The sequence below is a fragment of the Rhinopithecus roxellana genome, chromosome 6 (assembly GCF_007565055.1).
Source record: "Rhinopithecus roxellana isolate Shanxi Qingling chromosome 6, ASM756505v1, whole genome shotgun sequence".
Taxonomy (NCBI): domain Eukaryota; kingdom Metazoa; phylum Chordata; class Mammalia; order Primates; family Cercopithecidae; genus Rhinopithecus; species Rhinopithecus roxellana.
The window spans coordinates 108,939,949-108,960,682 of NC_044554.1; the positions used below are offsets into that span (position 1 = coordinate 108,939,949).

The 20,734-nt window shown below is 47.9% G+C and overlaps 1 protein-coding gene across 1 annotated transcript; it reads right to left on the reverse strand.

The window, feature by feature from the left end:
* Positions 1 to 168: 168 nt before the first annotated feature.
* On the reverse strand, positions 169 to 16,683 carry LOC104675406 (ATP-binding cassette sub-family F member 2). The gene is made up of 15 exons (XM_010379954.1): positions 16,469 to 16,683; positions 15,607 to 15,806; positions 13,759 to 13,971; positions 12,903 to 13,085; positions 12,649 to 12,820; positions 11,480 to 11,575; positions 10,560 to 10,662; positions 7,752 to 7,847; positions 7,442 to 7,561; positions 7,263 to 7,352; positions 6,780 to 6,890; positions 4,664 to 4,726; positions 4,301 to 4,429; positions 3,566 to 3,769; positions 169 to 2,876 (listed from the first exon to the last, which is right to left on the reverse strand). Exons 2-15 carry the CDS (start codon positions 15,761 to 15,763, stop codon positions 2,739 to 2,741), a joined length of 1,875 nt encoding a protein of 624 aa, XP_010378256.1. The 5' UTR covers positions 15,764 to 15,806; positions 16,469 to 16,683; the 3' UTR covers positions 169 to 2,738.
* Between the last annotated feature and the right edge of the window lie 4,051 nt (positions 16,684 to 20,734).

Below are 20,734 nucleotides of genomic sequence, written 5' to 3' on the forward strand. Positions count from 1 at the left end.
AGGCGGGGGAAGGGTTCCAAACACCAGCATCACCTGCTGGCTGTGTTAATGCGAGCAACCCCTCAATCAACTTACCTCTCCACCCAGCTCTGAATGGCCGGTCACATCCTGCGTGCTAAGGCTTAAGAGAACTAACAGGGCATTTCTCAATCCAAAACAAGGCACTGCTAATTTTAGAAATATGTATTTTGTGGACTTTTAAAGCATTCTTTAAATTACCAAGGTTGACATTTTTCTCGACAAGTAAGCTGACTAGACTATTTCCATTCCTCCAGGTTCTGAAGACCTCCTGTCCTAGCATGGAGACTGGAGATCACGAGACTATCTAGATTCTTAGCAATATCCAGCACTTCCTTGGCTGAAGGAGCAGGGACTCTGTCCCTCCCTGTTCCCATTATTCCAGCAGCCCACTCTCCAGATGCCACTCTCCCCTGAACCAAGGCTCTGGACACTCAGGACAGACTAATTTGGGCCATTTTGCTCCAGGTCCCACTTAAGGCATAAAGCAGTCAAGCCAGTACTCTCTGGGGTCAGTGGTAGAGGACTCCCGTCTGTCTCTGCTGCAGTGTCTCACGGGAGGCTCTTGTCCCTGTTACCCAGGGCAGTTCCTGGACTTCGTGGCCATCTGAGAAGACCCTACTCATTTTCCAAGTGAGAGCACACCAATTCCATCTCTCTGGGCAGCTACTCACAAGAAATTTCCCTCCTTTTTGAATACTTCTGTCTCCTATCTAAATCACAATTTAGCATCTAATTTGTGTCCTGTATGGTTCTGTCTTACTGGCTTTCCAACAAGATCATGAGCTCCTAAGGGGTTTAAACACCATCTGGGACAGTTGCTCCCGCCAGTCCTGGCTATATTATAATGAGTACTGAAAAACCATGGCTGTGTCTTCCCATAGGGATGGCTGCTGATTTCAGAGGCAGAGTGATGAATCCATACCAGGAAGGATAGCCACTGGTGAGGTGCTACTGAAGTTCAAAAGACCCAGACAAGGTATGCAGAGCCCTGGGCTGGAAGTGAATTCAATAGTGATGATGAAAACTATGGCTGTGGACAGGTAAAAATACAAACTTTCCTGTATCCCAATAGGAAGAGAGGTTCACAGACGTTGGTGTGAAAATGCAAACTCCTGGCCATCTCTACCCTTCTCTCATTCTACCAAACGTGATTAATCAATAGGTCTGATGCTCAGCAATCTTTATTTTTTGAGAGTGTCTCGGTCTGTCCTCAGGCTGGAGTGTAGTGGCACGTTCTCTGCTCACTGCAGCCTCAACCTCCTGGGCTCAAGTGAGCCTCCTCTTTCCAGAGCAGCTGGGACCACAGGCACATGGTACCATGCCCGGTTCGTTTTATTATTTGTAGAGATGGGGTCTCCCTACTTTGCCCAGGCTGGTCTTGAACTTCTGGGTTCAATTGATCCTCCTACATTGGCCTCCCAAGGTGATAAGCTTACAGTCGGAATACAGGTGTGAGCCACTGTGCCTGGCCAGTCTGCATTTTTTTGAGACAGGGTTTTGCTCTGTCACCCAGGCTGGAATGCAGTGGTGCAATCTCAGCTCACTGCAACCTCCGCCTCCCGGGCTCAAGTAATCCATCCACCCTAGCCACCTGAGCAGGTGGGATTCCAGGCGTGTAAAGATGGGTTTCGTCATGTTTCCCAGGCTGGTCCTGAACTCCTGAGCTCAAGTGATCCACCTGCCTCAGCCTCCCAAAGCGCTGGAATTACAGGTGTGAGCCACCACACCTGGCCTGCATTTTTAACAAGCAGCCCAACTTCTATGCAGTTGGGGCAGAACCTCAGATCACAATCGGAAAACCACGCTCCTGGGCAGTGGTTCTCCAAATACAGCCCCTGGACCAGCAACAACAGCATCACCCGGAAACTTGTTAGAAATGTTCATGTTCTTGGTCTCCCCCAAAACCTACTGAACCAGAAACCCTGAGGCGAGATCTGGCAATCTGATCGCATGAGTGCTCCAGGTGATTCTGATTCATGTTAAAGTCTGTGAATCACAGGCCTGAGAAAAGGTACAATTTCAAATCAGCAGTAAAGGGAGAACGTTCTTCCAGCTCCTGCGGACTAGTCTTCAGTTCCCATCCACACACTGACGCTGGATCCAGCTCCTGCTGAGGGCAGTGCATGTTGGCACTGCAGGGAGAAGGCCCCAGAGACCCGAGAAGGAAGGTGGGGACCGTGGCTTCCTTTCTTTATTGGGCGCTTTGTAGATGTCACGCAGGTCTAAAAGTTACACTGTTAAATAATTATTTAAAAACTGACCAGGACGAAGGTCCTGGTCCAGAGCTCCACACCAGAAGCAAAAAGGAATCGGGGCGGTGGGCTGGGGGTACTCCTCCAACATCACCAAAACCCAGAAAACGAGGATCCTAAGCTCCTCTGCGGGCCAAATCCAGGGCTTGGGCCCTTGGGCTAACCCGCTAGTGCCTCTGACTGCATCACACTCAGAGTAAGTAACCAGCAAGGGCTGGAAGGAACGGCCAGCCGAGTCCAGACATGGACAGACGTAACTGGAAGGAGGACAGGAAACAGACAGGTACTGTCCAGCTGTAGATAAAAGAGTGCAGCTAAGGCAGGTTGAGGGGCAGGGGAGAGGCTGGGGGAGCAGTATTGCAGCAATGCAGGAGTGTAGCCCCAGGGTCCTGTCCTGAGCGGCTGGTCAGGATAGCAGCTGTTAGTTCCCAGATGGAGCTCCTGACCCGAGCCCAGATAGAGGGCTCACACGTTGTGGGTCCTCTTGGTGAGCTGGGGCTCCTCATCCACCAGCTTGGACTTGAGGTGCTCCTTGTAAGCCAGGATGTCTCCAGGCCACTTGGTGATTGTCTGCTTCTCACAGACCCAAATTTCCTGTGCAACCTAGAGGGCAAAAACTAGACTTAATCCTGGGCTAGTCACTGTCCCTGCCTCTGCCCAGCAGACTATCCTGAGGGGCATCTAGGAAGAAAACTCCACCCTCCAAACCCATATCCAACTCACTGTCTCACTACTTCTAAGTTATTTGGGATGTTCTCACCCAAGGGTACCATAATCAGGTTTGGAGCCTTCCAAGCCAGGAACTGCTGTGTCACTCCTATTGTCAGCTCCCTGGCAGGGCCTAGATCTATTCAGAGGTTTCAGCCTTCTTTTCTCCACCTCCCATCTTCTCCAGAGCTTCAGAGGAATGAGCAACAACTTTTTCTCCAATGACTGTGGTAGTTCTCTGTCTAATCAAAATCCTTCTTAGAACACTATTTTTGGACTGAAGAATCTTGGGACAGTAGTTAAAAGCACCCGTTTTTCTACCCAACTCCTTTCCCATTTGGGCCCAAAATGCTAAGTTGGTTGACATCTCCAGATAGCTACTGAAGAAATGAAGTGTTTCAGTTAAGGCATTCTAAGTAGCCCCAAAGAGGCATAAGAACTGGTCCTCACTACTTGTGTCTACGCTCTGAGCCCCTTCTCTTAATTAAGTAGGCGGGTATTATGCACCCTCCACATGCCATGACTACCCTACCCAACCCTCTAGAAGCTCTCTGCTGTGCCTCACCCCTTGGCCAGGGACTCACCTGCTGAATGAGTCTGAAGTCATGGCTGACCAGCATCATACCACCCTCAAACTCATTGATGGCATCTGCCAGGGCGTCAATGGTCTCGATATCCAGGTGATTGGTGGGTTCGTCCAGGAAGAGCATGTGGGGGTTCTGCCAGGCCAGCCAGGCCAGACACACTCGGCACTTCTGCCCATCTGACAAGTTCCGGATTGGGCTCACCTGAATAGAACCATGACCTACATATAACTTGGCATTATCCCACCAACCAGCACAGCTCATCTCTCCCTCATTTCTCCCTGACTCCTCCATTAGCATCGCCATTTTACAAAAAGTGAGGCTCAGAGAGACCCACTAGTCTCTTGAGGCCTGAGACTCGTCCGGAAACCTGAAGCCCTTGCCATTACTAAGCCCATACCTCTTGCTCTCTTGACAATTAAATCTTAATGAACTGGATCCTTCCAGATCTGAATCCAGAAATTTGTTTTCTAGACTGCAAGTTCCTTTGCCCTCAAGCACTATGGCACAAGGGCAATGTCAGAGACTGGCACGCTATCCTTGTCCCCTCAAAATGCTCCATTACATAACAACCTACAGAGTAAAGAAAAGGTAGTAGGTTCTTAGGGGAATCAAATGGAGGAGATTCTGGTTTGGACAGCTTCCAAACCTAGCCTGCCAGGACAGTGTCCCTTGACCCACCCAGTCACAGTCTCCCAGCTTTTTGGCATCCTCACCACACCCTCCTTTACTGACCTGTTGTTTCCCAGTAAGACCGTATCGCCCAATGATCTTCCTCATTTCTTCCTTCTCCTTGATCTCTGGGTAGCACTTCATCATGTACTCCAAAGGCGAGAGATCTAAGTCCAGCTGCTCTTGTAAATGCTACAGGAAAAATGGAAGCCACCCGGGTGTGACTGGCATCCCGCTTCAAAAAGAACCCTACTAGGTAACTTCCTATTTCTATCTCAGGCACCTGTTCTGGGTTCAAGAAGCAGGTAGGAGCCACCTAGGCTGGAATTCCTGCCAGGGGGTGGGGGCGGCTGGCTGGAACTTGGCCAGATACAGCCCTTTCCTACACCCTGGGCAATTCCCCGGATCCCAACCCCAGGCCTGTACCTGATGGTAACGCCCTATCTTGACATGAGAGTGTTTTCGGATCATGCCATCTGTGGGCAGTAACTAGGAAGAAAAAAGTAGAAAAGTTAAACGTGAAACAAAGGAAGCCCAGTTAGAGACATAGGCAGAGCAGGCAAACATACACATGTTCACACTGAACAAGACTCAACTTCCTAAAAAGAATACATCACCAACTCACACACTGCTATTCTGGCCACTCTAAAAATATTTAGGAAGATGTACTGAAGCAGATGTTCTCAAGAGGCAAAGATACAATTTAAGTAGTTATGAAACGTCTACTGCAGAATGCACTATGCTGTATAACAAAGGACTTGGATGTAGGTGCAACATACATTTTCTAAAATTAAAAACAGTTAAGTCCTCAAAGTTGTCACTGTCATCGATAGGTTCTTAGACACAGAACCTATTTTAAAGTTTCATTTTAAGTGAAACAACATATAACAAAACTAATTTTGCCACAGGCTAACTGATATAAACAAAAATTAGGTTCCTGTAGCATTTTTGGTCACAAAAAAAGATCCCCAAACTTCTAAATAAAGATCCAAAGATTCTTTTTTTTAAGAGGGAGTCTCACTCTGTCACCCAGGCTGGAGTGCAGTGGCACGATCTCAGCTCACTGCAACCTCTCTGTCCCAGGCTCAAGAGATTCTAGAGTAACTGGGATTACAGACACCTGCCACCATGCCTGGCTTTTTTTTTTGCATTTTTGGGTTTCACCATGTTGGCCAGGCTGGTCTCAAACTCCTGATCTCAAGTGATCTGCCTGCCTCGGCCTCCCAAAGCACTGGGATTATAGGTGTGAGCCCCGGCAACTGGCCAAAAGACCCAGTCACTTCTAATATTCAACATTAAAATACATGTGAGCTATACATACACTTAAGAAAGATTAATAGAAATGAGGTAAGTTATTTACCCAATTTTTGGTGAATCAGTGAGCGATGGCAATTGTAAGAGTGGTGGGTTAAACCAAGGAATAAATGTTTGCAAAGGAAAAATTGTAAGGAGCACCTCCTGTCACCACACAGTTCAAAAATAATCACGAATGTGGCTGGTTTGCTGAGTGCATTTGTATGATTATCATAAACTTTATGAATTTTTCTTTTACAATAATTTATACTCATTCATGCTATCATTTTCCAACCTGCTAATTCAAGTTTAGGATCATGGGCAGCCGAAGCCCATCCCACAACCCGGGGAACAAGGCAAGAACCAGCCCTGAAGAGGACGCCATTCCATTATAGGGTGCGCTCACACACACCCACACTCATTCAGACTGGAACCACTGAGACATGCCAAGTAACCTGACAGGCGCAGCTGTGGGATGCAGGAAGAAACTGAAGTACCGGGGAAAACCCATGTAGACGTTAAGAGGAAAGTGCAAACTCCACAAAGACAGTGGTCCCAGCTGGGAATCATTTCTATTTTTCATCAATATTAATGAAATGACATTACTTGAGAATCTGCAGCATCTCTAAAACGCACAGATGTCCTTGTATTCTAAATGCTCTGATTGAAAATAGAAACATGGGCCAGGCATGGTAGCTCACGCCTGAAATCCCAGCACTTTGGGAGGCCAAGGCAGGCAGATCATGAGGTCAGGAGTTCAAGACCAGCCTGATGAACATGGCGAAACCTCATCTCTACTAAAACACAAAAAAATTAGCTGTGGTGCGTGCCTGTAATCCCAGCTACTTGGGAGGCTGAGGCAGGAGAATTGCTTGAACCCGGGGGATGGGGGTTGCAGTGAGCTCAGATCGCACCATTGCATTCTAGCCTGGGCAAGAGTGAGACTCCGTCTCAAAAAAAAAAAAAAAAAAAAAAAAAAATAGAAATGTGCTCAAATACATGTATTCACACACACACACTATAAAAGACTCCTCCCTACATCCCTCTCCCAGGAAAACAGCCCCCAGCCTCAGCACTGTACAACCAGACATTCCCCCTCTCCTGTCTGCTGCCCTGCCCCTCCAGATGGCTCACTCACCACCAGGCTACTCAGGCCCTCCCAAAGTAGTAGCCGCTGCATCACTTCCCTCTTCCTTAGCCATCGCAAGGCCTAATCTTAGAAGGATCCACGCCCACCTTGGCACTGTACCTCTCCAGTTAGCAGCTTCAGAAGAGTTGACTTCCCTGCTCCATTGGGCCCTACCAGAGCCACTCGTGTGTCAAGGTCAATTCCAAATTCTAGATTATTGTAGATGCAAGGCTGAGGTAGGGATGAGAGAGATATGGACACAAGGCTAGAGTACGAATTTGCTCCGACCAGCAGACCAAGCCCGCTGACTCCCCAGTCACCAAGAGAGGAGGAAGGAAGAGTAGTGGGAGCAAGCACTCATAGTAGACCCCGCCTCCCCCACTGCCTCCGCCCACCAACCCAGCTGAGTAGTCTTCTTTCCATATACACGAAGAAGGGCCTGTGAGCAGCCTTGGATGAAGGCATCCCAGCTGCCACACCTGAAAATCCCCCAGAGCGCGTGGGCTAGCAGGTGTGGTCAGCACAGGACAGGAGCGGCTCCCATGAGCTGCCACTCACCCTGTAAGATACACCCCAGCCACCCATGCCCTGCCCTAAACTTACCCCATCTTTTGTATACTTGAAGCTCACATTTTGCACCATAATGACAGGTGGAGGGATCTTGCCACATGGTGGGAAATAAAATGACAGTGTCTAGGCAGAAAAGAGGGCACTGTATCAAGTTGGCTCCCTTCTTATCCATCTCACCTTAGGCCATCCAACCCCACCCAATCACACCCCACCTTATCGCTCACGACCCTCTCTGTCAGTCCTGATGCCATCATTTTCTGTAGCGTCTTCTCCTTGCTCTGGGCCTGCCGGGCCAGCTTGGCACTCCCATGACCAAACCTCGCAATGTAGTTCTAAAAGAGACCAAAGGGAGCTTGGAGTACGTGCAGGTGCTCAACAATTCATCTTCAATCTAGGGCAAAAATGGTGATCGTAACTTCTTCCCAACCTCCTCCATCACCCCAGTTTGTCCAAATGCCCTCATCCAAGCCCCCTGCTTGTTTTGGACAGGAAGCCATGAGCCTGACTGGGCAGTCTCCCTACCTTCATGTGTGCAATCTGATCTTGCTCCCAGTGAAACCTCTTCATCTGGTTCTCCTCCAGCTCTAGCCGCGTCTTCACATACTGATCATAATTACCCTGCATGGAAATGTGCCAGGTAAGGCGGGCAGCTTTAACCTGGGTTTCAATCCTGGATTCTCATTCAGAGTTTAGGGGGATGAGGGATGGCACTGACTTGGCCCTGGCTCTAAGGCTGTGCAGTAAGAAGAGAGGAAGTGCATTACAGAAGCATATCCTAACCTCAAATAAGAGTCTTTTCAATTCTATGCCCCTTGCTCAGCCCAGCCAGGGTCAGGCTCCAGCACAAATCCTTAGGTTAGCCAGAAAGATACCTGTGGCAATGGGAGTAGCCCTGAAAATCATGGTCATAGAGACGTCATGAGACTGAGAGCCTTCCAATACCACCTCCCATTCCTCTCCCAGCCCCCAGAGGCTGAAGCCCCACAAAAGACTACAAGAGCTGTCTCCAGAGGGGAAAACAGACCAGTCAGATTTAGAAGCTGACAAACCCTGCATAAGTGGACTACCATGGCTTCTATCTGCAAACAAAAACTGGACTCAAGCTAAATATCCATCAGAAAGGGCCTAATACGTTACAGGATAAACACATAACGAAATACTGTGCAGTCACTGAAGATTGTGGTTGATTTATATATACTCACATGGAAAGCAGTCCAAAACATACTAAATTTAAAAAGCAACCTACAGAATGATTATTAAAATTGTAACTGTGGCCAGTTGCAGTGGCTCACGCCTGTAATCCCAACACTTTGGGAGGCTGAGGTGGGTGGATCACTTGAGGCCAGGAGTTTGGGAGCAGCCTGGTCAACATGGCGAAACCCTGCCTCTACTAAAAATATAAAAATTAGCCAGGTATGGTGGCATGTGCCTGTGGTCCTAGCTACTTGCGAGGCTGGGAGGATCACTTGAACCTGAGAGGCAGAGGTTGCAGTGAGCCAATATCACACCACTGGACTCCAGCCTGGGAGACAAAGACAGACCCCATCTCAGGAAAAAAGAGGCCGGGCGCAGTGGCTCACGCCTGTAATCTCAGCACTTTGGGAGGCTGAGGCAGGCGGATCACGAGGTCAAGAGAGCGAGACCATCCTGGCCAATATGGTGAAACCCCGTCTCTACTAAAAATACAAAAATTAGCTGGGCATGGGAGCGCACACCTGTAGTCCCAGCTACTCAGGAGGCCGAGGCAGGAGAATCCCTTGAACCTGGGAGGCGGAGGTTGCAGTGAGCCCAGATTGCTCCACTGCACTCCAGCCTGGCAACGGTACAAGACTCAGTCTCAAGAAAACCAAAAAAAAAAATGCTGCAATTGTATAAAAAGATATGTATATATGAACTTTTCTACAAATGCGTGCAAGTATACATGAAGTGTCTGAAAGGCTATGTTAAAAACTAATACTCCTATGACTATGAATGAAGAGGACATCAATTGTTAATTTCTTATATGCTTTTTGAAATATAAAATGAAAAGGCAGGCACAACAGTGGGCTGTTGAGATCCTGATCCCCATCCTCCTGTGGTCATGGAAGATGGGGTAACTGTGTTAACTCCAGTGAAGCAGAGTTAAGACAGCATTCAAGAAGGCAGAGGGAGGCCTGGTGCGGTGGGTCATGCCTGTTATTGCAGCACTTTGGGAGGCCGAGGTGGGCAGATCACCTGAGGTCAGAGTTTAAGACCAGCCTGGCCAATATGGCAAAACCCTGTCTCTACTAAATATACAAACACTAGCCAGGCATGGGGGCGCATGCCTGTAGCCCCAGCTACTCGGAACGCTGAGGTACAAGAATCGCTTGGATTCAGAAGGTAGAGGTTGCAGTGAGCTGCGATCGTGCCAGCCTGGGTGACGGAATGAGATTCTGTCTCCAGAAACAAAAAGGCAAGGCAGATGGCAGCAGGGCCTGCCTGGGCACCGTGAAAAGTCAACTTCTTTGCCACAAGGCAAACATACACCATGTGCACAGGCTGCCAGTCCATGGCCTATGGCCTGGAAGCAATGACTTTGGGATTAAAATAAAACAGGAGGCAGGACTCCTTGTCCATATCCTTTTCTTTTTTTGAGACGGAGTCTCGCTCTGTCGCCCGGGCTGGAGTACAGTGGCCGGATCTCAGCTCACTGCAAGCTCTGCCTCCCGCATTCACGCCATTCTCCTGCCTCAGCCTCCCGAGTAGCTGGGACTACAGGCGCCCGCCACCTCGCCCGGCTAATTTTTAGTATTTTTAGTAGAGACGGGTTTTCACCATGTTAACCAGGATGGTCTCGATCTCCTGACCTCATGATCCACCCGCCTCGGCCTCCCAAAGTGCTGGGATTACAGGTGTGAGCCACCGCGCCTGGCCGTCCGTATCTTTTTATAGCAGTAAGTAGAAAGGAGCTAACAGATAGGTCTGGTTTTTTTGTTTTGTTTTGTTTTGAGATGAGTCTTGCTCTGTCACCCAGGCTGGAGTGCAGTGGCGTGATCTCAGCTCACTGCAACCTCCACCTCCAGGGTTCAAGTGATTCTCCTGCCTCAGCTTCCCAAGTAGCTGGGACTACAGGCACCTACCACTATACCTGGCTAATTTTTTTGTATTTTTAGTAGAGATAGGGTTTCACCATGTTGGCCAGGCTAGTCTCGAACTCCTGACCTCAAGTGACCCACTCACCTCAGCCTCCCAAAGTGCTGGGATTATAGGCATGAGTCACCACACTGGCATTCTTATTTTTTTTTTAAAGAGAATTTCAGAGATTTGGTAAGCACAGAGATTACCAGAAAGAAGCCGAGGCCCACTCACCGTATAATACTTCAGTTTCTTGTTGTGCATGTGAATGATGTTGGTACAGACACCATTCAGAAAATCCTGGGAATGGGAGACGAGGACCAAGATGCGCTTAAAACTGCAAAGCCAAAGAACCAATCAGTGAAGAGCTCAACCATGGGAACTAGCTGACAACAGGTGAACTGAGAGTCAGGCCCATCCTTATTCCTAAGCACCTTTTAGATGTGTTGTCCAATTCCTGGTTGTCAGCAAGCACCTAAGCCACCACTTAACAATCTAACTCTAAGGGACATTTTTCAGTGTGGCGAGACAGCCTGAGTTTCCTCAATCTTCTGTTCTAATTTTCAACAGAATGGAGTGGAGACAGTAGTCACAGTGATAGTAAACAGAAATGTGTATGTACACAAATACACCCACGAATGTATCCAAAACTGTAGATGGGAAGACACAATAAAAAACAAAATGCTTTACTTTTTGAAAGAAGGTACTAAGTCACTGTACCACTAAAAGCCTTCTTTTAAAATTGGTACAGTATTCCAGCTTATTCAGTTCTTTAGCCGTAGGACCATGACCATATTGGCTGTATTTTCCTTTGTCATTGCTTCAAGATCTTAGATGGAAGACCTCCTTTTTTTGCTTTATACAATTAAGAAAAAAAAAATGTCTTTAAGATCTTGAATTTGAAATATGGAAAAAATCAACAAGGTTTTTTTTTTTTTAATGCTCATAAATTTCAAACTAAAGAAAAACAATCAAACAAATGGCCAGCCCTAAACAGCCCTAAAGGTGCTCACTGCTTGTCCAAGCAAGTGAACTCCGGCCTTCCTTCAGTTCCTTTCTCACCGCTCTAACAGCAGTGTAGCTTCTAGGCATCCATTTTCTAGATTCCCCGCTTTGGGACCGGCCCACTCACATCCCCCATTCCACCCTCTTACGTTTTTAGTTCTTCTTCCAACCACACACAAGCATCTAGGTCCAGGTGGTTGGTGGGCTCATCCAGGAGCAGCATGAAGGGTCGAATAAAGAGGGCTCTGAAGGACAGTAAAGGAGACAGAAGCACCTCAGAATTATAATGGATGTGACACAGGAGGGACCAACTTGCCTGCTACATGTAATTCTGAGTAGGCTCCTGATTTGAGTCTTGAAATCAATTTTAGGCTCTATACTTCAGAGGGAAAAGAAGTAGGACAGAAACAAGAGTCGAAGAGGAGAGACTAAAGAGTAGAATATGGGACTCAGAAGCATTTAAGGACAGTTTGAGGCAAGGCTGTAGAAGTCTCTATGAGTTGATAAGCCTTGTGCACTGAAGTTGGATACTATAGAGATGACAAAAAGATACAGAGGAAATAAACTGCTAAAACAAATTAGACCTGTCTGAAGGTCTGAAGATAGACCTATCTGGCAGGGTGGCCAGAGTCTAGCAAGGGATAGATTCTAAAGCTCTGGTTCCTCTAAAGTTCTGGTTCCCAAACCAGAAATCTGTGTTTTTAAAAGCTCCTTGGGTGAACCAGAGACAGCTAATCCTTGCTAGCATGTGGAGCCACTATGCTCGTGTTCTAAGGCACACGCAGGCAACTTTCTAGAGCAGTATATCAAGTCTTATAAATTCCCTTCACAGAGAATGATGGGGCAAGGAATTACCTGTTTAGTGACTGGGGGGGATTACTGGGGGAATGCTCGTCTATAGAAGCTCACTTTGAGTCCAGGCCACAACAGAGTAAGAATGATAGCTATCATAATCGCCGTCCAACATTTTATCTTTACAGCTGGAATTAGCAGGAGTACAGCACAAAAAGGGTGGAAAGGGAATCCTGGTGGGAGGACAGAAACAGACCTACCCTACCGTTTTACCTAGGACTACCCCTAGGATCTCTAAACTCTGTGCTGGGTGCTGGGAATCCAACAGAAAACTGAGTCACTCTACCACTTCAGCCAGGAAGCTTGCTCTCTAACCCATACACAACAACCCCCTCTACATTGCAGATGTCCATGTCTATTTTGACACTTACCGATGACTCCTGTTCCAAACAGTTCCACTGGAGTGAACACTAAACTCTGGAGAGATGGGGGAGTTATGGCGGTAAGGAAGGAGGGAGGGACTCACCTGGCAAGGGCAACCCTCATCCTCCAGCCCCCACTGAAGTCTTTTAGCTTCTTGCGCTGCATGGCAGGTGTGAAACCCAGTCCATGTAAGATCCGGGAGGCCCTCATCTCTGCCTTGTCAGCATCCAGCTCCTCCAGGCGCTCATAGAGCTCCATGAGTTTCTCACACTCCGCTGTGGACAGTGTATGGCCATGAGGCTCCTGGGGGCCTTTCTGGGAGGACACCCACCCCCATGCCCAGGTCTGGAGCCCTACCATCCTCATGAGCCAGCCGCTCTGCCTCCCTCTCCAGCATGGCCCGCTCTGTGTCAACTTCCATCACACACTGCAAGGGTGTCTTGTCACTAGGGGGCATCTCTCGAGTCAGATGGTAGATGTCAATGTGCTCAGGGATGGGCACTTCACGTTTCCCAATAGCGGAGAGCAGCATGGACTTTCCTGAGATAGGAGAGAAGCAGACGCTTGGTACACTGAGCTTCCCCTATTCCTCTTCACCACTAGCTCTTCCACCCCAGCCAAACTGGGACCTCATCCAATTTTTTTTTTTTTTTTTTTTGAGGACCTTTCTTCCCTTTATTCATTCAAACCTTCCCAGCCCCCATTCTTGGGATTCCTTTCTAACTTTCCTCCAATTCTTGCTGCACCCCTTCTCTGAAGCTTTTTTCATTTACCACAGCTTCACACGCCCCTGACCAACTTCTCCAACACCTGCTGTCTGTAACTACTCATGTGGTACAGGGTGGACGCACCCTAATCCGAAAATCCAAAATGCTCCAAAATCTAAAACCTTTTCAGAACTGACATGACGCTTAAAGGAAATGCTCATGGGAGGATTTCAGGTTTTTGGATTAGGGATGCTCAGCCGGTAAGTATAATGCAAATATTCCAAGATCCGAAACACTTCTGGTTCCAAGCATTTCAGATAAGGGATACTCAACCTGTACATACCACATACTGCTCTGCACTGCTAGTTCCTTTCCCCTGGACGTATCTGGTCTCCCGCCCACATTCTAAACGCTTTGCTCTGAACACAGTTGGTGCTAATAAATACTTGTGAGTGACAGATGAGCCAAGGAGAGATACCTCCCACTTCCCCTTCCAAGGGCCTCACCAATTCCATTTAAACCAATGAGGCCATAACGACGGCCTGAGTTTAATTCCAGTTTGGTGTCACTAAGCAGCTCTTGACCATGAAAGGTGAGTGAGAGGTTGATAATGTGAACATCTGTACTGTTGGGGTGAGAGGCCAGGACGCCAGTGACAGCTCGAGCAGCAGCTTTCTTCATCTCAAAGTCCTCTAGCTCCTTGGTCAGCAAATCTATTTCTGGGGATAGAAAAGCAGTTTGGGAAGATGGCTGTGAGACAGACTCAGCTCTCCACAAAGAGGAAGATCCTGAAGGACTGGGTTCCCATCCTGCTGAGCAGACTCAGATGTGCACAGAGTGCACACCGACACAGAGCCGCCCTGACACCCTGCTCGTTTTCACACCCGTCCTTTTAATGATCATCTCTCTTGCCCTTGTTTTGTCCCTTCATATCTGTTTACTTACTCCCATCATTCATAACTTCTGTCCTCCACTGCTGTGGCCAGGAATAAAACTTCCCCACAGGCCGGGCGCGGTGGCTCAAGCCTGTAATCCCAGCACTTTGGGAGGCCGAGACGGGCGGATCACGAGGTCAGGAGATCGAGACCATCCTGGCTAACCCGGTGAAACCCCGTCTCTACTAAAAATACAAAAACTAGCCGGGCGACGAGGCGGGCGCCTGTAGTCCCAGCTACTCGGGAGGCTGAGGCAGGAGAATGGCGTAAACCCGGGAGGCGGAGCTTGCAGTGAGCTGAGATCCGGCCACTGCACTCCAGCCTGGGCGACAGAGCGAGACTCCATCTCAAAAAAAAAAAAAAAAACTTCCCCACAGCCTGACTTTATTGCTCCTTCTAACCGCTTTCGAACTCCCCCTTCTGAATGCCTGTTACAATTTCCACAACTAATTCTCCTTTCCTCTTCAAACATTTACTTAGTGTCTATCTGAGAAGTTCATAAAAAACCCAAGACCTAGTCCTTGCACTCAAAGATGACACAATTTAGACAAAGAAACAGGAGATACAACATAAAAAGGTAAGTAACACTAAAAGAAAGCAAAAGCGTATAGAGAATGGAAATATTGAGGTCAGGTTTGACTGAGAGACGCTTCACCATCCTGAGTTAGGCCTTGACAGAAATGTCAAATGTAGCTAGCAAAAACATGATGGTATTAGAATTCAGTATGTGAAAGAACAGAGATGTGGTTGACTATTCAAGGGATAATAAATAGTCTGGATGGAGCAGAAGGCTGTTTAGGGAGTTTTCAGGGGGCAGGGAAGAGGGCTGGGATTGGACTGCCAGGGGCCTGGAATAGTCTTTACTGCATATTGCCATGTTTCCCCGTCTAGACGGTAAGTTTTTGGAAGGAAGACTGTAGTGCCTCAGTGTATAGCACCATGTCTAGCACTTGAGAAATAATAAATATTTCCCAAAATATAAATAACAGAAAGGGAGCTCTCTCCCAGGAAAAACCCCATGAAACAACCCATAAGTTACTCTCTTGTAGGGAGAGCCACTACCCCTGTGAGGACAAGCGTATAATGTAGCACAGAACCTGGCACATCGGCCACCATCATAGAAATGGAAACTGAGAAAGGGGCAGGGAACCGAGCCCCTCCTCACAGTCTGATAGAGCAGCAAGACAGCTCAGCAACTCCCACTTCTGCTTGCCACTGAGTATGTGAGAACCTTGTCTTCGGCTTCCTCGCTCAATGATAGGGTGGCACAAATTCCAATTCTACTGATTTGATTCATCATGAAAAGTTGCATGACACCAGATACATTCTCCACTGCCCCCAGCATCAAGATTCCGACTCTGGCTGGGGCATGCCTTAAGTCTTAGCAACCATTCCCAACTCACCCCTCCCTCAATTCACCTGTGGTCTCTCTGCCATTGGTCTCATTCTTCTCCTCTGCCACCTGTGGTTCTGTGACAGCATCTCCATTTTCTTCATGTCCTTTTCTGGGCCGCTGTCGAGCTTTGGCAGCTTCCTTCTTTTTGGCTGCCTTCTTCTTGGCCAGGTCGGAGGGCATGATGATGACCCACAGGGGTAGGTTAACTGTTCTTTCAGGGTGCCTGAAGGAAGGCAAACAGACACCCCCAAACTCTAAACTTACTAGTAAGAATGCCTGGGCCCTGCTCCATCCCTCTCAGGAATCTTCCTGTCAATATCAAGCCTCTGATGCCCTGGCCTGCCCCTGCCTCGTCTCTCCCAACTTGGTCAGGGTCTCTCAAACCAAAGCCGATTCTCAGCCGCTCTTCTAATCTTAACATCTTTTTCCACAGGCACCAGTCCCCCACGAACTGCCTCACTTTGGAAACGCTCCTTCTTTCAGGGCCTCCGGCTGGGAACCAGGTTCTGTCCCTCAGCGGAGGTCCCCGTCTCTGGTTTCCCTACAACTTGGCGCTCCGCACTCAGCTGGCCGCCTCACTTTCCGGGCTTCCTTCTCCCGTCCGTCTCGGGCCTCTTCTCGGTCGTCCCTCTCCACATCACCCGGCCGCAGAACCCAGCCTCCTGCCGGGACGCACTCGTCCTCGCCCGCGTGAGTCCCCTCCGAGTCTCCACGCTCGTCACCCCGGGGTACTCCCCCACCCCGCCCGTGAGATTCTCTCCCTGAGCTCTATTCTCCCCCTCGCAGAAACCTCCATCCAAACCCTGTTCCTCCTTCCTCTTCTAATCCTCTTTCCACATCACCAGCGGGCACCCTCTCCCTACAGCGCCCCTTCCCCTAACTCACTGGGCCTTGCTGCTCGGCCTCTGTCGCAACAGAGCTGCTCCTTGGGCTCCTCCGCGTGCGGCCGGCTCACCAGCCAATCACGACCTCGGGTGGTTCTCGGCGCGCCGCCGCGCTGCCTCCTGGGAAGTGTAGTCCTCAAGTTGCAGCGGCCAAGAGTGAGACCCGGCTTCAGGACTACCATGTATCCCAGAGACCTCGCGGGGCCACGTGACGCCATCAGGATGCGCGAGGCTCGGGGAAGGGGCGGGATTAGAGTCCAAGAGCTCTCTGCTAGCGGGCACACTTCGGGCGCTGGAAACTGCAAATCCCAGGTTGCTCGCCGGATAAGCCGGCTGAGCCTTCCAGGCTTTACCCCACCTCTCGAAAATCGATTGAGCTGTTGTGGAGTTACGAGTTTTTAGAGCTACCTAACCGACTCAGGCAGCAGGGCGTGCAACTCACTTCCCAACTTGCCTCAGCGGGAGTAGGTCGAAACAATGGGAGGTGAGCGGAGAAGGACTGAAATGAAGGGGACGCTGGGCAGGGGTCCCGGAAAGCGGGGCATCCCTGCGAAGATGTTGCCAACGGAATTCCTTCACGAAAGAAAGCGCCTTGGTTTCATGAAACCGTAATTTTAGAGGCTGGTTCATTGTTAAACTTTTAGAAGGTGCCAGACGTTGTTTTGGAACCTCGGCCGCTTAGCCTACCCACTCCAGAATTGTTAGGTTTCCACTGAAGCCATGCAAGTTTCGTGGAAAGAGCCCTGAGATAAAAAGGCCCCTTGGCCGAGTTTCGTTTTGTTATTGGTTAGCCATGCTACGGGCCCCTTACTTTCCCTTTGAGTCTCACTGTTTAAAATCTCTCACATGACATTTTGGGCTGGATGGTTTAAAAATAAATACAATCTCTCACGGACTTCACCTTACCTACATTGTAAACTCCAAATGTTTAGCCTCAAGTACAAGGCAGGCCCTTTGTGATCTTTGTTACTTCTCCAGGCTCCTGTGCAGCAGGAGCCTCACCATCAGTGATACTTGGGGAAGCAAAGGAAGCTATTGCTCCCCGTGAGCATATTCTCCAAATGCGGCACCTTTTCGTCCACAGTCCGTGACTCAAAATTGAGAACTAGTTTTTCTTCTCAAACTCAAATACTTTAGTAGAAGTTACCTACTTAAATAGTTCGGAGGTTAACCATGCTATTTTATACCTGCATGCCTTTGAACATATATTTTCCTAGAATATCCTCCACCAACGAAGTGCCTACTATCTGTCAGGCTCAGATATGTGTGCTGGAGTTGCAATGGTGCAAAGTCACTCCCTGACCTCAAGGAGCTCATAATGCAGAAGGAACATGTGAAAAGTAAACAAGCTGGGTGTGGTGACTCACACCTGTAATCCAAGCACTTTGGAAGGCCGTGGTGGGAGGATCATTTGAGCCCAGGAGTTCAAGGCTGCAGTGAACTATAATCAAACCACTACACTCCAGAATGGGTGACAGAGCTAGACCCTGTCTCTAAAAAAAGAAGAAAAAAACAAAACAACAACAACAAAAACAGACCTTGAGACCATGACATTAAGTGCCCTAAAAGAAGTGACTTTTGGCCGGGCGCGGTGGCTCAAGCCTGTAATCCCAGCACTTTGGGAGGCCGAGACGGGCGGATCACAAGGTCAGGAGATGGAGACCACCCGGGCTAATACGGTGAAACCCCGTCTCTACTAAAGAATACAAAAAACTAGCCGGGCGAGGTGGCGGGCGCCTGTAGTCCCAGCTACTCGGAGGCTGAGGCAGGAGAATGGCATAAACCTGGGAGGCGGAGCTTGCAGTGAGCTGAGATCCGGCCACCGCACTCCAGCCTGGGCGACAGAGCCAGACTCCATCTCAAAAAAAAAAAAAAAAAAAAAAAAAAAAAAAAAAGAAGTGACTTTTGTGTGTTGCTGGGGTACCTAGGTGGAGACCTCACTTGACATCGCATAATTAAGAGCATAACCCCAGTTCTATGCTTCATTGTGTGGCCTTGGGCAAAGTACATGTTCTCCTCTGTAAAATGGGAATGATAGTTACAAAAAGAATACAGTTAAATGACTGCAAAGCCCTTCTGTATGAAGCAAAGGAGTTATGATTGTGGATCACATAAAAAGCACTCATTTGGCCAGGCGTGGTGCCTCGTGACTGTATTCCCAGCGCTTTGGGAGGCGGAGGTAGGTGGATGTTTTGAGCTCAGGAGTTCAAGACCAGCCTTGGCAACATGGCAAAGCCCTATTCTATAAAAAAAAAAAAAAAAAAAAAAAAAATACAAAAATTAGCCAGGCGTGGTAGCATACACCTGTGGTTCCAGCTACCCAGAAGGTCGAGGTTGCAGCAAGCTGAGATCGTACCACTGCACTCCAACCGGGGTGACAGAGCAAGACCCTGTCTCAAAAAACAAAACACAACAAAAAACAGATTCAAGTGCCTGTGCCGCCTGGGAGAAATATGCTTCTCCTTTCCCAGCCTCGTTTAAAAATGTAGTTTACAGAGAACAGTATTTATTATGCTCTTTCATTTATGCCATCACATTAACCTCCCCACCCCACCGCCAACAAACTGTGAGGTGAGTATTACTACCATTTTACAGATTAGGAAACTAAGGTGACAAGCAGCTCTGGGCAGCTCTGTTGCCTAGGCTGGAGTACAGTGGCGTGATCACGGCTCACTGCAACCTCGACCTCCTGGGCTCAAGCGATCCTCCCATGTTGGCCTCCCAAGTAGCTGGGACTACAGACAAGTACCACCATGCCTGGCTAATTTTTGTGGGTTTTTTTTTTTTCAGAGATGAGGTTTTGCCATGTTGCCCAGGCTGGTCTGGAACTCCTGGGTTCAAACGATCTGCCCACTTTGGCCTCCCAAAGTGCTGGGATTACAATCCCAGGCATGAGCCACTGCACCTGGCTACAATTTTAAAATTTTTTATAGAGATCGTGTCTTCCTATGTTGTCCAGGCTGGGCTCAAATTCATGGGCTCAAGAGATCCTCCTGCCTCAACCTCCTGAAATGCTGGTATTACAGGTGTGAGCCACCATCCCTCCCCCTGCCCACCCCGCCCTGGGTTTAGCCAGAGAAAAGAACTTGGGATGAGGGGAGAAGAAATAGGGAAAGAGAAATGGGAAAATGGGGGAGAAAAGGAGGTGAGTAAAGAGAGATAAGAAAAGGACTGGCTAAATTTGAAAAAAATCACAGCAGGTCAGTGCTGGAAACAAGAACATTTGGCTTAGACTCTGTTTAAATTACAAAGAAATGGAGACCCAAGGAAGGAAATGTCTCTTGGAGAATTACCTAGGAACTTAGTAACTGAAAAGGATCTGGACCTACACTGTTGAATATGGTAGCCTCCAGCCATACTTGGCTATGGAGCACTTGAAATGTGGCTAGTCTGAATTGAGATTTGCTGTTAAGTGTACAATACACATCAGATTTCAAATATTCCGTACAAAAAAATGTAAAGTATCTCATCAATAATTTTTCATATTGACTACATGTTGAAATGATTTGGATATATTTAATAATACAATACAATATTAAAATTAATTTTACCTTTTTTTAACTCTAAAAAATGTGGTTACTAAAAAATTTTAAACAACATATATGGCTCACATTTGTGGCTTGCACTAGATTTGTATTGGACAGCACTGGTGTAGAAATCTTCTGACCTTGAGCTAAGTGTCTCTGCTGTTTCCCAGAGTCTCTTCCAGCAAGTCATTTACCACCTACCATGTGCCAGCTGATGAGAAAAGATTCAGTTGCAGTCTAAGGATGAGACTAAAACAGGGATAACACGTGCTGATAGGCAATATATCAGTGAGTTCTATCTTATATACTCCTAGAATGGTATATATATAAGATATACTCACAAGATATTCTTGAGTGGTTCTTAACTTTACCAGCCCCAATGTTCCATTTTAATAACATTTTTACAACTCCCCGTTTACTATTTTGAAATGAAGTTTATAGATGGTATAGCCTAACTACATACATAATTTCAAAAAAATTATAGTGTCTGAATCAAAGCAGAAAGAAGAAATAAAAGGAAATCCTTTATAATAAGATAATACTTTTATTTCAGTATGCTAGAAAGCATAATTAGTCAGATGCTTGTACTTATGCATAGGAGCACCTTGACTGTGGCAGTGCAAATGCAGACATGCAGACCGAACGCTATGAATAGCACTGCTATCAGTGACACAGTTCTTCAAAATGGTGAGTAACTCCGAATAAATTCCTGAACACAACAAAGTACAATCTTCCTTCTG